The sequence below is a fragment of the Dermacentor andersoni genome, chromosome 3 (genome assembly GCF_023375885.2).
Source record: "Dermacentor andersoni chromosome 3, qqDerAnde1_hic_scaffold, whole genome shotgun sequence".
NCBI lineage: Eukaryota > Metazoa > Arthropoda > Arachnida > Ixodida > Ixodidae > Dermacentor > Dermacentor andersoni.
Window position 1 is genome coordinate 6,748,393 of NC_092816.1, and position 12,630 is coordinate 6,761,022.

The window sequence follows — 12,630 nt, forward strand, 5'->3', positions numbered from 1 at the left end:
AGTTTTGGCCGGATATAGGTTAGGTAAGTGAGTAGCTTAACGTTTGAGGGGCATTTCTTAGTTTGTGTCGCAGATAGGTTAGCTTCCGAAAAGCGGAAGAACATGTGTTGTCAATGTGAAAGTTCCAAGAAAGTTTATTTGTGAACGTTGCGCCAAGGTACTTGTAACTCTCAACTTGCTTTAATGAAACAGATCCCATTTGATACGTGTACTCCAGAGGAATCTTTTTATGTGTTATGCGAAGAGAGACAGTTTTATCTGTGTTTGCAGCCATGCGCCATTCTTCGCACCACAAAAATATATTATTCAAGCTAGAGTTGAGTTCCTTCTAATCATCCATGGACTTAATAGTACGGAATACAATGCAGTCATCTGCAAACAGCCTTATTTGTGTTCCTGGTTTGACGATGGTAAAAATGTCATTAATATATAAAAGAAAGAGCAATGGACCCAGGACACTGCCCTGGGGAGCACCTGAAGTGTCTGGTAGATATACTGAGTTGTGATCGTCAACTGAAACATACTGTTGGCGATTATCCAGATAGTCTGTAATCCAGGTAATTATGATGTCCAGAAGGTTAATCTTCCTTAATTTTAAAATTAGCTTTTTGTGAATTACCCTATCGAATGCTTTACTGAAGTCCAAAAACACTGCATCAATTTGACCGTTGGCATCCAAAGCTTTGGCAATTGAATCAGTTATTGTTACTAATTGTGTGGTAGTGGAACAACGTTTTCTGAAGCCATGTTGAGCACTTGTTAGTATGGAGTGCTAATCTAAAAGTTCATTAATGCGAGTTGCGATTATGTGCTCGAAAAGTTTGCAGCAAGATGACGTTAATGATATGGGGCGGTAATTCTCCAGTAATAATCGAACGCCATTCTTAAAGACAACAATGAATACAACAATCAAACCCCGGCCTTCAGTTCCCAGCAGCTGCGAAGCAACTGACCACGGCGGTGGTCAGACCTGTGACACAGCAGAGGGTGCGAAGAATCCGTGGATCCGGACAGGCCGCCATTGGAATCTGAACCTGGCAACGTTTAACACTAGAACGTTATCTAGAAATAATAGGGCTAAGTGAAGTTAGGAGGCCAATAGAAGCGTATACAGTGCTAAAAAGCGGGCACGTCCTCTGCTACCGGTAGCTAAGCCCCGGTCTCTCTGCTACCGGGGCTTAGCAGAGAGACGAGAACTAGAAGTCGGATTCCTGATTAATAAGAATATAGCTGATAACATACAGGAATTCTATAGCATTAACGAGAGGGTGGCAGGTCTTGTTGTGAAACTTAATAAGAGGTACAAAATGAAGGTCGTACAGGTCTACGCCTCTACATCCAGTCATGATGACCAGAAAGTCAAAAGCTTCTACGAAGACGTGGAATTGGCGATGGGTAGAGTGAAAACAAAATACACTATACTGATGAGCGGCTTCCACGCCAAGGTAGGCAAGAAGCAGGCTGGAGACAAGTCAGTAGGGGAATATGGCATAGGCACTAGGAATAGCAGGGGAGAGTTATTAGTAGAGTTTGCGGAACAGAATAATATGCAGATAATGAATACTTTCTTCCACAAGCGGGATAGCCGAAAGTGGACGTGGAGGAGCCCGAATGGCGAGACTATAAATTAAATAGACCTTATACTCTGCGCTAACCCTGGCATCATACAAGATGTGGACATGCTTGGCAAGGTGCGCTGCAGTGACCATAGGATGGTAAGAACTCGAATTAGCCTAGACCTGAGGAGGGAACGGAAGAAACTGGTACATAAGAAGCCGATCAATAAGTTAGCGGTAAGAGGGAAAATAGAGGAATTCCAGATCAAGCTACAGAACAGGTATTCGGCTTTAACTCGGGAAGAGGACCTTAGTGTTGAAGCAACGAACGACAATCTTGTGGGCATCATTAAGGAGAGTGAAATAGAAGTCGGTGGTAACTCCGTTAGACAGGATACCAGTAAGCTATCGCAGGAGACGAAAGATCTGATCAAGAAACGCCAATGTATCAAAGCCTCTAACCCTACAGCTAGAATAGAACTGGCAGAACTTTCCAAGTTAATCAACAAGCGTAAGACAGCTGACATAAGGAAGTATAATATGGATAGAATTGAACATGCTCTCAGGGACGGAGGAAGCCTAAAAGCAGTGAAGAAGAAACTAGGAATTGGCAAGAATCACATGTACGCGTTAAAAGACAAAGCCGGCAATATCATTACTAATATGGATGAGATAGTTCAAGTGGCTGAAGAGTTCTATAGAGATTTGTACAGTACCAGTGGCACCCACGACGATAATGGAAGAGAGAATAATCTAGAGCAATTCGAAATCCCACAGGTAACGCCGGAAGAAGTAAAGATAGCCTTGGAAGCTATGCAAAGGGGGAAGGCAGCTGGGGAGGATCAGGTAACAGCAGATTTGTTGAAGGATAGTGGGCAGATTGTTCTAGAAAAACTGGCCACCCTGTATACGCAATGCCTCATGACCTCAAGCGTACCGGAATCTTGGAAGAACTCTAACATAATCCTAATCCATAAGAAAGGGGACGCCAAAGACTTGATAAATTATAGACCGATCAGCTTACTGTCAGTCACCTACAAACTATTTACTAAGGTAATCACAAATAGAATCAGGAACACCTTAGACTTCTGTCAAGCAAAGGACCAGGCAGGATTCCGTAAAGGCTACTCAATAGACCATATTCACACTATCAATCAGGTGATAAAGAAATGAGCGGAATATAACCAACCCTTATATATAGCTTTCATTGATTACGAGAAAGCATTTGATTCTGTCGAAACCTCGGCAGTCATGGAGGCATTACGGAATCGGGGTGTAGACGAGCCGTATGTAAAAATACTGAAAGATATCTATGGCGCCTCCACAGCCACCATAGTCCTCCATAAAGAAAGCAACAAAATCCCAATAAAGAAAGGCGTCAGGCAGGGAGATACGATCTCTCCAATGTTATTCACAGCATGTTTACAGGAGGTATTCAGAGACCTGGATTGAGAAGAATTGGGGATAAGAGTTGTAACTTAGTAACTTGCGATTGGCTGATGATATTGCCTTGCTTAGTAACTCAGGGGACCAATTGCAATGCATGCTCACTGATGACCTGGAGAGGCAAAGCAGAAGAGTGGGTCTAAAAATTAATCTGCAGAAAACTAAAGTAATGTTTAACAGTCTCTGAAGAGAACAGCAATTTACAATGCATAGTGGGGCACTGGAAGTGGTAAGGGAATACATCTACTTAGGGCAGATAGTGACGGCGGATCCGGATCATGAGAGGGAAATAATCAGAATAAGAATGGGCTGGGGTGCCTTTTGCAATCATTCTGAGATCATGAACAGCAGGTTGCCATTATCCCTCAAGAGAAAAGTGTATAATAGCTGTGTCTTACCAGTACTCACCTACGGGGCAGAAACGTAGAGGCTTACGAAAAGGGTTCTACTTAAATTGAAGACGACGCAACGAGCTATGGAAACAAGAATAATGGGTGTAAAGTTAAGGGATAAGAAAAGAGCAAATTGGGTGAGGGAACTAAGATGAGTTAAATGACCTCTTAGTTGAAATCAAGAAAAAGAAATGGTCATGGGCAGGATATGTAATGAGGAGGGAAGATAACCGATGGTCATTAAGGGCTACAGATTGGATTCCAAGGGAAGGGAAGTGTAGCAGGGGGCGGCAGAAAATTAGGTGGGTGGATGAGATTAAGAAGTTTGCAGGGACGACATGGCCACAATTAGTATATGACCGGGGTAGTTGGAGAAGTGTGGGAGAGGCCTTTGCCCTGCAGTAAAAGAGCCCAACGCTGTATCGTTGCTGCTGCCAAGGGTGGTATTGGTTTATCGGGACTAAAAAGATGCATGAGCGCCTTGTGATCTGTGACCAACGTAAATTGGTTTCCCAGCAAATATTCACGAAACTTCATCACGCTGAATACCATCGCTAAGGCTTCGCGCTCAATCTGAGCATAATTTCGCTCGGCTGGAGAGAGGGTGCGAGATAGAAACCCGATTGGTCGGTTTACGCCGTCCACTCTGTGGTACAAGATGGCCCCGATACCGCACGGGGATGCATCCGTTTTCAAGATGAGTGGTTTTGTTGGATCATAGTGGGTCAAAATCTGCACCTCCTTTATCAACTGCTTCACTGCCTCGTATGCATTTTCTTGCTTAGCTTCCCATTGCCAAGGCCTGTTCTTTCTTAATAACTCGTATAATGGCGCAAGCACTGTAGCCAAGTTCCCTAAGAATGCGTTGTAACACGTAACCAGACCTAGTAGCGTGCGAAGTTCCGTTACACACGTAGGTTGAGGCATTCGTAAGAGCACGTCAATGTTTTCCGTCTTTGGTCTGAGGCCTTCTGCGCTAATGTGGTGATCAAGGAATTCCACCTCCGGCTGACGGAATCTGCATTTGAGCTGGTGAAGTTTAACGCCGGCTTCCCTGAACCGCTGGAAGACCTTGTGCAACGTCTCACAATTTTCTCTTTTCTCGGTGACCACCACATCATCTAAGTACACTTGTGCACCCGGTAGACCCTGCAACAGTGCTTCCATTCGCTTTTGAAAAACCGCCGGTGCTGACACCACCCCAAACGGTAGCCGATTGAAGCTATACAACCCTTTTGGCGTGTTTACCACCAGCAGCTTCTTTGTTGCGTCATCTATTCGTAGCTGGTTGTATGCATCCTTCAAATCTATTGTACTGAATACTTCCCCTCCGCTGAGCTTCGCAAATGCATCCCTTATCTTTGGCAACGGGTATTATTCTGTGTGGAATGCTGTGTTGACTATCATTCTAAAATCGGCACACGAGCTGATGGAGCCATCCTTCTTGATGACGGGAATGAGTGGCGCCGCCCACTTGGCACTGCCAACCTGCATCAGTATGCACGTGTCAGCCAACCTTTCAATTTCTGCATTTACAGGCTCTTGTAGCGGGTACGGTATAGAATGGGCTTTACAGAATCGCAGTACGGTTCCTTCGCGTAACTGTAAATGAACCGGAGACCCCTTGATTAATCCTAGCCCTGACAAAAACAGATCGGCATATCCCGCCCTTAGCGTAGCAGCTATGGCAATTTCGTCAGCAGCTGGCGGCTTACCATCATTCACGTCCATGTTGAGTACTGGGCCTCCAGTCAGTTGGAATGCTTGAATTATGTCTCGCCCACACAGGTTTGGGCCTGAGCAGCCAAGCACCACTAGCGTCGCGTTGGCGGTTTTCCCATCGTAGGTGACAGGAGCTTTCAGCTGTCCTTTCACTGGTAGTGTCCCTAGGAAGCAACTTAATTTGAAACGATGACTTGTCGAGCATGGGCTAGCGGTGGCGATGCTGGGCATAAGTTGGCCATGTCACTATTGACACTGGTGACCCTATGTCCACTTGCATCTTCACAGGCACCCCTTTCCATTGTAACGTTCGCCATATCGGCCGACCCAGTCCTGTCGACGACTCACGGAGGTGTAACAGGAACTGTCTGTAGTCCTCGCTGTCTGAGGATGGTTCCTCACAGTGAGCTACGTTTTCTTGGCGTGGCTTGGAATTGCACATTGAAGCCAGGTGTCCCCTCTTCTAACAAGAGAAACACTCAACGCGGCGGAACCTGCATTTGGCAGTCTTGTGGGTGTCGCTTCCGTAGCAGAGGCAGCCGGTCTGGACTTCATTGTTCAATTTTGCCATCTTGTCTGGCTGTGGTCTTCTGGAGAACTTCTGCCGCTCTTGCTTCGTTCGTACTGCGTGGACGCCTCTCTGATTGGTCCATCTCCCATCTGTTGTATGTTGCGTGCCGCCATCTCAGCGGCTAGCGCCGCATTCTATGCTTCCTGCAGCGTGAGCGTGTGCCTTGCTAGCAGATTACGACGCACTCCAGCATCCTGTAGACCGCAGACAAGCTTGTCGCACAGCATTCTCTCTAGCACCTGGCCAAAATTGCACCTATTAGCTATCTTCTGTAGCTCGACAATGAAGTCGATTGTCGACTCGTCAGCTTGCTGATTCCTTGTGAAAAACCAACAAGACTTTGCTATCTCATTGCCTTTTGGTGCAAAGTACTCGGCCAGTTTTTGAACTGCTGCTTTATATGCCAGATTCTGAATCTTGTCAGGTGCACAACGGCTGGCCAGGAGATCTACCGTCTTGGTACTAAGCGCGGCAACAAGTAAGGCCCGACGCTTCTTCGGATCGACAATTTCATGGGCTTTGAAAAAAGCTTCTAATCGCACCTAATATGCGTCCCACTTGTCGTCCCCTTTGTCAAAAATAGGCGGCATAGCTTGCGTCGCCATGCTTTACCCTGGCCGTGGGGGTTAATCCTCGTCGCCACTGAAGTAATGGACGCAGGAACAGGAATGAGCGTACGTTTATTGAGTTAGTTGTTTAAGTAGTGAACTCTGGTGTGACGTCATGTCACTCAGGCATTGACGCATGTGCTCGTGGCGTGCGTGAATTGCTGACATTCCATCAGACACCAGGTGAATTTTCGTCATCTGTATCATTGTGAGGTTCCATATAGTCTGCGGTGCAGAAATATTTCTTTCCCAGCTATTAATGAACCAATTTGAAAATTTTTTGCAGCAGAATGCTCCCTAGAGGATGCATAACAACTTCCAGCGTATAACCGAAGTTTTCTGGGTGGCTTGGTGAGGGGCCTTTTAATGCTTACCCAGTGTTGAAGGTCATGTGATCAAGCGTGCACAAGATGGCAGGGGATGAGATGAGTGTGTGTCTCCTCCTCTAGCCCGGTGGTACGCCACCTGCGCCCTATCTTGTAGGTAATCTCCAGTGAGTGCAAAGATTGGCGAGCTGAAAATGGCTGGTGGCTGCATTTGTGCTGCTTCTCACACTTCTAGTGTTGGAACTCGCGTAATCTCAAGTTTCAGAGCTGTGTTAAACAAAGAGGCAGTAAAAGTGTTCACTCTCTTGCCAGAGCAGGTGTTCTTGGTCATCGAGTGAGATTCGTTCATGTTTGCTTGTGTGCACATGACACCATGCTTGCTAATTTAATTATTAGCCAAATCATTACTGCAACTTATAAGGCCAATAAAGCTATGAACCTTACTTCGTATAGTTGTGTAATACTTTGCTATCGCTGTCAATGCTTTGCCTTTGGGGCTAAACTGCAACCTTATCTTGTTCTGTTTTTTAATTCTTGTAGCAGTAGTGAACCGCATGTTGCAGTCTTATATTTCATGACAAGGTAGTTCAGAACTTTCAAAATTGCTTTATGTGCATAATCTTGTGTAGTCTCCACTGAGTACCTGACCTGGTGCTGCTTTCTTGTATGTTCTCCAGCCTTTGGCGTTAGTTGCTTGGGGATGCCGCTATGAAATGAGTACTGTGGACCAGGAGGAAGTTGTGGCATTCATCAAGGTAAGTTGGGCATTGACAGTGACTTGTTCTTATAATGTTCTCTAATCAGCCTTCAGTGTTACTTTAAGGAGCCCTGAATGGTTTGGGCAAATTTTGTGGACACGTAGAGTACAACTACAGCAAAACACAAGTGGCACAATATAAGTGAAACATCTCGTATCAAGACAGCTACAGACAAGTTACCCTCCTCCCTAGCCATGCCCTTTCTTCTCAACCCGTTCGCCAAGTGAACGGGGCTAAGCCCCGCCTTCAGTGGCTCTGCGTCATGATGTGACATCACATCGTCTATTTCCTGCAGTCTCGGGGCCAGTGCACGAAGCCTTTCCAGCCTCTGCACTATCCGCCTGGCCATCGACCCCGCGTGAGGGCTATTCAAGCAGCGTGCATTGCGAGTGTTCTGTCGTAGCGCCGAACCTGTCCAGTATTCTGGTAGCCTCAGGTGAACTGGGCATTTTGATGGATGGCTCGAGGCATAAACTAAAGCCACTCCATACTGCCACTGCTGTGGTGAAGAAGCTGTAGCGTAAACGCGAGTGGCCTGAGCGATGGAGCCACCTGGTGGCTCAGAGCTTAACCAGCCAAACACAGAGCTACTATTGCTGTAACCAATTGTAAAACGTTTTAAACATTTGGAAAGAGCATGCCTAAGTTAACATTTGTTTTTTTACGTTCTACTATAAAACAAGAACGGGCGAAAGTGGTGGGACATGCTTGACCCTACCATGAGCCCGCTTAATCATCTTTCGTTTTTGCAATGAAAGCGTTAAGTGTGAACACTTGCGGCATGAACAAGAACTGCGGATTATTATAGCCCACATAGGCTTTGGCATTTTAATGCCGGTTGTATTAATGGCACACAATTTTAATGGTAGAATATCTACGTGTTATATTTGTACATTCCTCAATATTATTCAGCCCACTGGCGTTATGCTAAATGCAGATTTTATCTAGTCCAGCATTTTTGCAAAAATGCTGTTGTTTATGAAGCTGCTCCAGAGTGATTTTCGAGGCAGGATAGTTTCTTGGTGCCTTGGAGTGATTTCCATGCAACGACTTTATTACTTGTTGAATACAAAAATTCACAGCTGCTTGAAAGACAAGAACACTTTTTCATGATCTCGAGAGAGAACCAATTTTACCGACTATTTGGAGAAGTGGCCTGGCCAAGGGTCTGATTTGAAATATATGAATGATTACTTACATACTACTTACTGACGCCAAGGGATAATTAGATTAAGTTATGGAAATATTACATTCTTAGCCATTGCCAACTTTGCAGAGTCATTCTTAACTGTTTGTAGTTTTCCTGGGTCATTTCTAATTTTGCTTAGTCATTATCAGTCCTGCTTTGTCATTTTTAATTTTGTTGAGTCATTCTTATTCATTCCTAATTTTGCATGGTCATCCTCAGTTTTGCTGCGTCACTGTCTGAGTGTCAGTATAGCTGAGTCATTCTTATTCATTCTCTATTTTCCGAGGTCATTTTTGGGTATTCTCAATTTCGCTGACTCATCCCTGGTTGTTTTTTAAGTCAGTGATTATTAGTCAGTCATGATAGCTGACTCATTATTAATTATTCTCAACGTTACTTATCCATTCCTAATCACACTCAGTTTTGCTTGTCATTGTTAGTCACAGTAAGGATTGCATAGTCAGTTTGGTTATAGTCATTGGTATATATTATATTATTATACTACTAGCATTACACTAGAACTTTTACTGCTACTATTATCCTTTTCTATACACCTAGACATCTGCCTGACCTCGAGGCTTCACACAGACTGTGGATGGTTTGCGTCTTCATGGCCCTCCTAATGCTGTTGCATTAAAAATAATGTTTGCTATCCTGCGCCAAGCCAGAAGCGGGCCTATTAGCTAGCAACAAAATAAACATCTGCATTGCAAGCGTTTTTGCAGGAAATCCACACCCAGATTAAGAAATTGAAGAGCCTATTTTAGGCGAATTCCGCACACCAGCAATCGTTATACAACACGCAGGGCAATGCCATTAAATGAAAAAAATAGCATTCAAGACGACGCAGAATGATAGACGATTTAAGCCAGATTGCCCGCTTTCTCATGAACTCGCAGTAATCTTCAAGTATACACAGTCATTTAAGTACAAAGAAATACAAAGTATTTCAAAGAGCACAATATGCTTGGTTGGAACGAAGTCCTTGCGGCTGATGCTATGAATCCACTTCTTTCTACGCACGGTGTCATTTTTTCTTCGAGGGATGGTGAACAGCATGAAGCTATTTTTACGCCAGCTGGTACAATGAAATGCGCAGCACCCGGGCATAACAAGAACCACATAAAAAGCGGACGTTCAAGAGTCAGATCGTACCCCTCGTACCCAGGCGGAGCTTGACTCGCAACAGAGGTAGGCAGCCTGCTAATGGTGCCAACGAAAAATGAAAACACAAGCAAAGTGTGATTTCGTGTGCATTTCCCGGGCGATGGCTCGAGGGGCCAGTCATCTCTCAGAAAAGCGGCGATTTGAGAGGCGAGAGAGGAGGGCATGCGAGGCTCTTCGGCGCAGCGGCGGAGTTCACAGAAAGTTGGTACTTTCGAATTATCAGAAGACTTTAGGACGTTCATGTTAGCACCTCCACTCATCTGGTAGAAGGCCAAATCCGCTTGCGTTCTCTATTATGGTAGTGGTCTTCAGCTGTAAAGTGACGGCCACAAATGTGTAGATGCTGGTGCCGATCGAATACAGTGAAATCTCGTTAAACTGTAGTTGGCCGGAGCTCAGAAAAAGTATGTATTAAATGGTAGTACTGCTTAACTGAAATAGCATGAGATCACCCACTTACCTGTCAAAAATGGAACTTAAGAGAGAGTGCAATGAAAGGGAAAAAGAAAGATGCAGTATTTATTTACTTCACATGACAAACGTGTTATTTTCATTTGATGCCGCATCGGCCTAGCAGCGACGACAGCGGCCTCAAACTTGCTGAAGCTGTGAGCCAGCTTTTCAGCCAGCCCCCTCTTCTCGGCAAACACTCGCATGGCAGATTCCTCGTTGGCATTGCATATTCTCCATGCACAGGCGCAGTGGCGTAGCTAGGTCGTCTGGCACCCAGGGCCCATAGGTCTTCTGTCACCCCCCCCCCCCGGGTGTAGCCGGCGGAAAGAGGGGTGTCTTCATACGTATATGACACCCCCCCCCCTACCCATTGGCCCCTTGCACCCGGGGCCCACGGCCCCCCGGCCCCCCCTGTTGCTACGCCAGTGCACAGGCGTGGTAGCATTGCAGAAGTCGCAGGGCACCTTTTCATTGTGGGGTGCTGTTCTCGTCACGACAATTGCAATTATGAGGCTAACGTAACGTGCAGCTTCTGCCACTGTCAGGCCTGAATCGCCCGTGCTGTTGCTTTCCTTGTCGTCCTTATCACTGTCGCTAGGTGACACTTCGGCAACAACAGAGGCAACGATGGCGAAAAGTCAAACCTCGTAGCCGACGTCTCTTCGCAGTCGCAGCAGCGCTGCCGAGCAACTTCTTCGCATTCCAAATGCCACACACCGTAGTCAACAGTAGACTCATGTCACGTGCCAGCGCCGACTTTTCACATCACGTCCGATAGCACGAACGATGTCTCATTTTTCTTCTAAGCTAAGCACCCGGCGTCTTTTGATTAGAGTTTCGGCATGATGCAAGCTCCCGCTTGCACGACGCCACAACGCTCTCTGGCACGGCGCCGAAATGATGTTGATGTTGATGTGGCTTCACGCGCAAACACACAGGGCGCTTGGAGGCCGTTGTGTTGATCTCTGAGGCTTGTTGTTCTGCCGGGCCGCCCGATGTAGAACGCACTGCCGTGTTTGCGCGACGAAAAGTGGAAACACTACGTGTTAACCGATACATACTCAATAAGGTGGTGCGGTTTATGCGGATACAAAACACATTATGTTCAATGGCCGCTGAGTCGGAAATTTGACTTTACTACATTTAAAACAAAACTACTGTTCAAGCGAGTATGGTTTAACGAGGTTTTACTGTACTGACAGCTCGATGCGATGTAGTCGCTCCGCTTGCATGTGTTCTTGCAGAAGAACACATGTCGTGGCTTGACATGTCATCGATCGCTAGATTTGCAGCCCACAGTGTAACAAAGGTGATCCATGGTGCTCGTGAGACCAACACTGGCTGCGCAGTTTGTGTCAACATGGGGAACGTTTTAACACAAACAGATGACATTTGCTGTGTGCCGGAAGGGCTTGAGGGTTGTTGTGTATTATTTTTCTGTAACTTTCTTATACAGACAAATTAAGCAACATTCCAGCTATCACGAACAACATTTCTTCACCATAAAGTTGGAAAATGATTGATGACGTGGCATGGGCAGCGAATCGGATAGCTCGCACAACTAACATCAATTGGTCTAAGTACGTCAATTGTGAGGGGGCTGCTGAAAGCTCAGGGAAGTGGCGCTTTTGCGATCAGTTGTGATACGCATTTTTAAAACCTTATAATAAATTAAACACTTTACATGGACTGCTTAAATGCATCACTTAATGATCAGAAGGACCTACCCTAAATACTCGGTATGTTACTACAATATTGTCAGAATTGTCTCAGGGTCCCTTTAAATTTGATAGGACTGTATTCCTGCCAGGTTGTACAGTTCCCTTTAATTTATAGATGGTGTGAAGTTTATAGTTTGTTATTGCAGTCTAGTTCAGAGTATCTTCCCAGACATTGCAGAAAGCATTGCAAATGTCTCGCTATAGCTTGATTTTAGCCTAGATTTTATTGCTCTGTCTAAGGTAGTAGAAGGACTTATATATTATGATTGCATAGAGTGTATATATGCCTGTTTCTGACGTCACAGGTAAGGCTGAATTAATTCAGGTAAATTTACCACTTGTAGAAGGATAACCTGGGTTCAGCACAACAATTTTTGGGAAGGAAAAACATTGAGACCGGAAAGAATGCTGACTTTCAACTGAGTTTATTGAAGAAATTGCAGCCACTTTTGTGCAGAGGAAGAACCAGCACACATGCACATCAACACGTATGTTGTTAAACATGATAGCAGTGTTGACTGAGGAATGACTTACCTTTTTTATCAGGGAGGCTGCAGATTGATGCATTACTACACCTTCACCTCACCTATCTGATAAAAAGTTTTCATTCATTGGTCAACACCATTATGATGTTTAATCATGTACGTGTTGTTGCGCATGCGTCTGGTTCTTCCCCTGTATAAAAGCAGCCTGAATTTCTTTGAAAAACTCAGTTGAAAGT

The 12,630-nt window shown here is 45.2% G+C and overlaps 1 protein-coding gene and 1 long non-coding RNA gene across 5 annotated transcripts in view; one reads left to right on the top strand and one right to left on the bottom strand.

Annotated features, from left to right (window-relative positions):
* Positions 1 to 12,630, bottom strand: part of LOC129382154 (uncharacterized) — a 241,420-nt gene that overhangs the window by 219,171 nt on the left and 9,619 nt on the right. The window lies entirely within an intron of this gene.
* LOC126520957 (uncharacterized) overlaps positions 1 to 12,630 on the top strand; it is a 123,834-nt gene that overhangs the window by 94,211 nt on the left and 16,993 nt on the right. For all 3 annotated transcript variants that reach the window (XM_050169795.3, XM_055065657.2, XM_050169790.3), the window contains one exon: positions 7,299 to 7,376. In XM_050169795.3, coding sequence (XP_050025752.1) covers positions 7,299 to 7,376 — 78 coding nt within the window. The remainder of the gene's footprint in view (positions 1 to 7,298; positions 7,377 to 12,630) is intronic.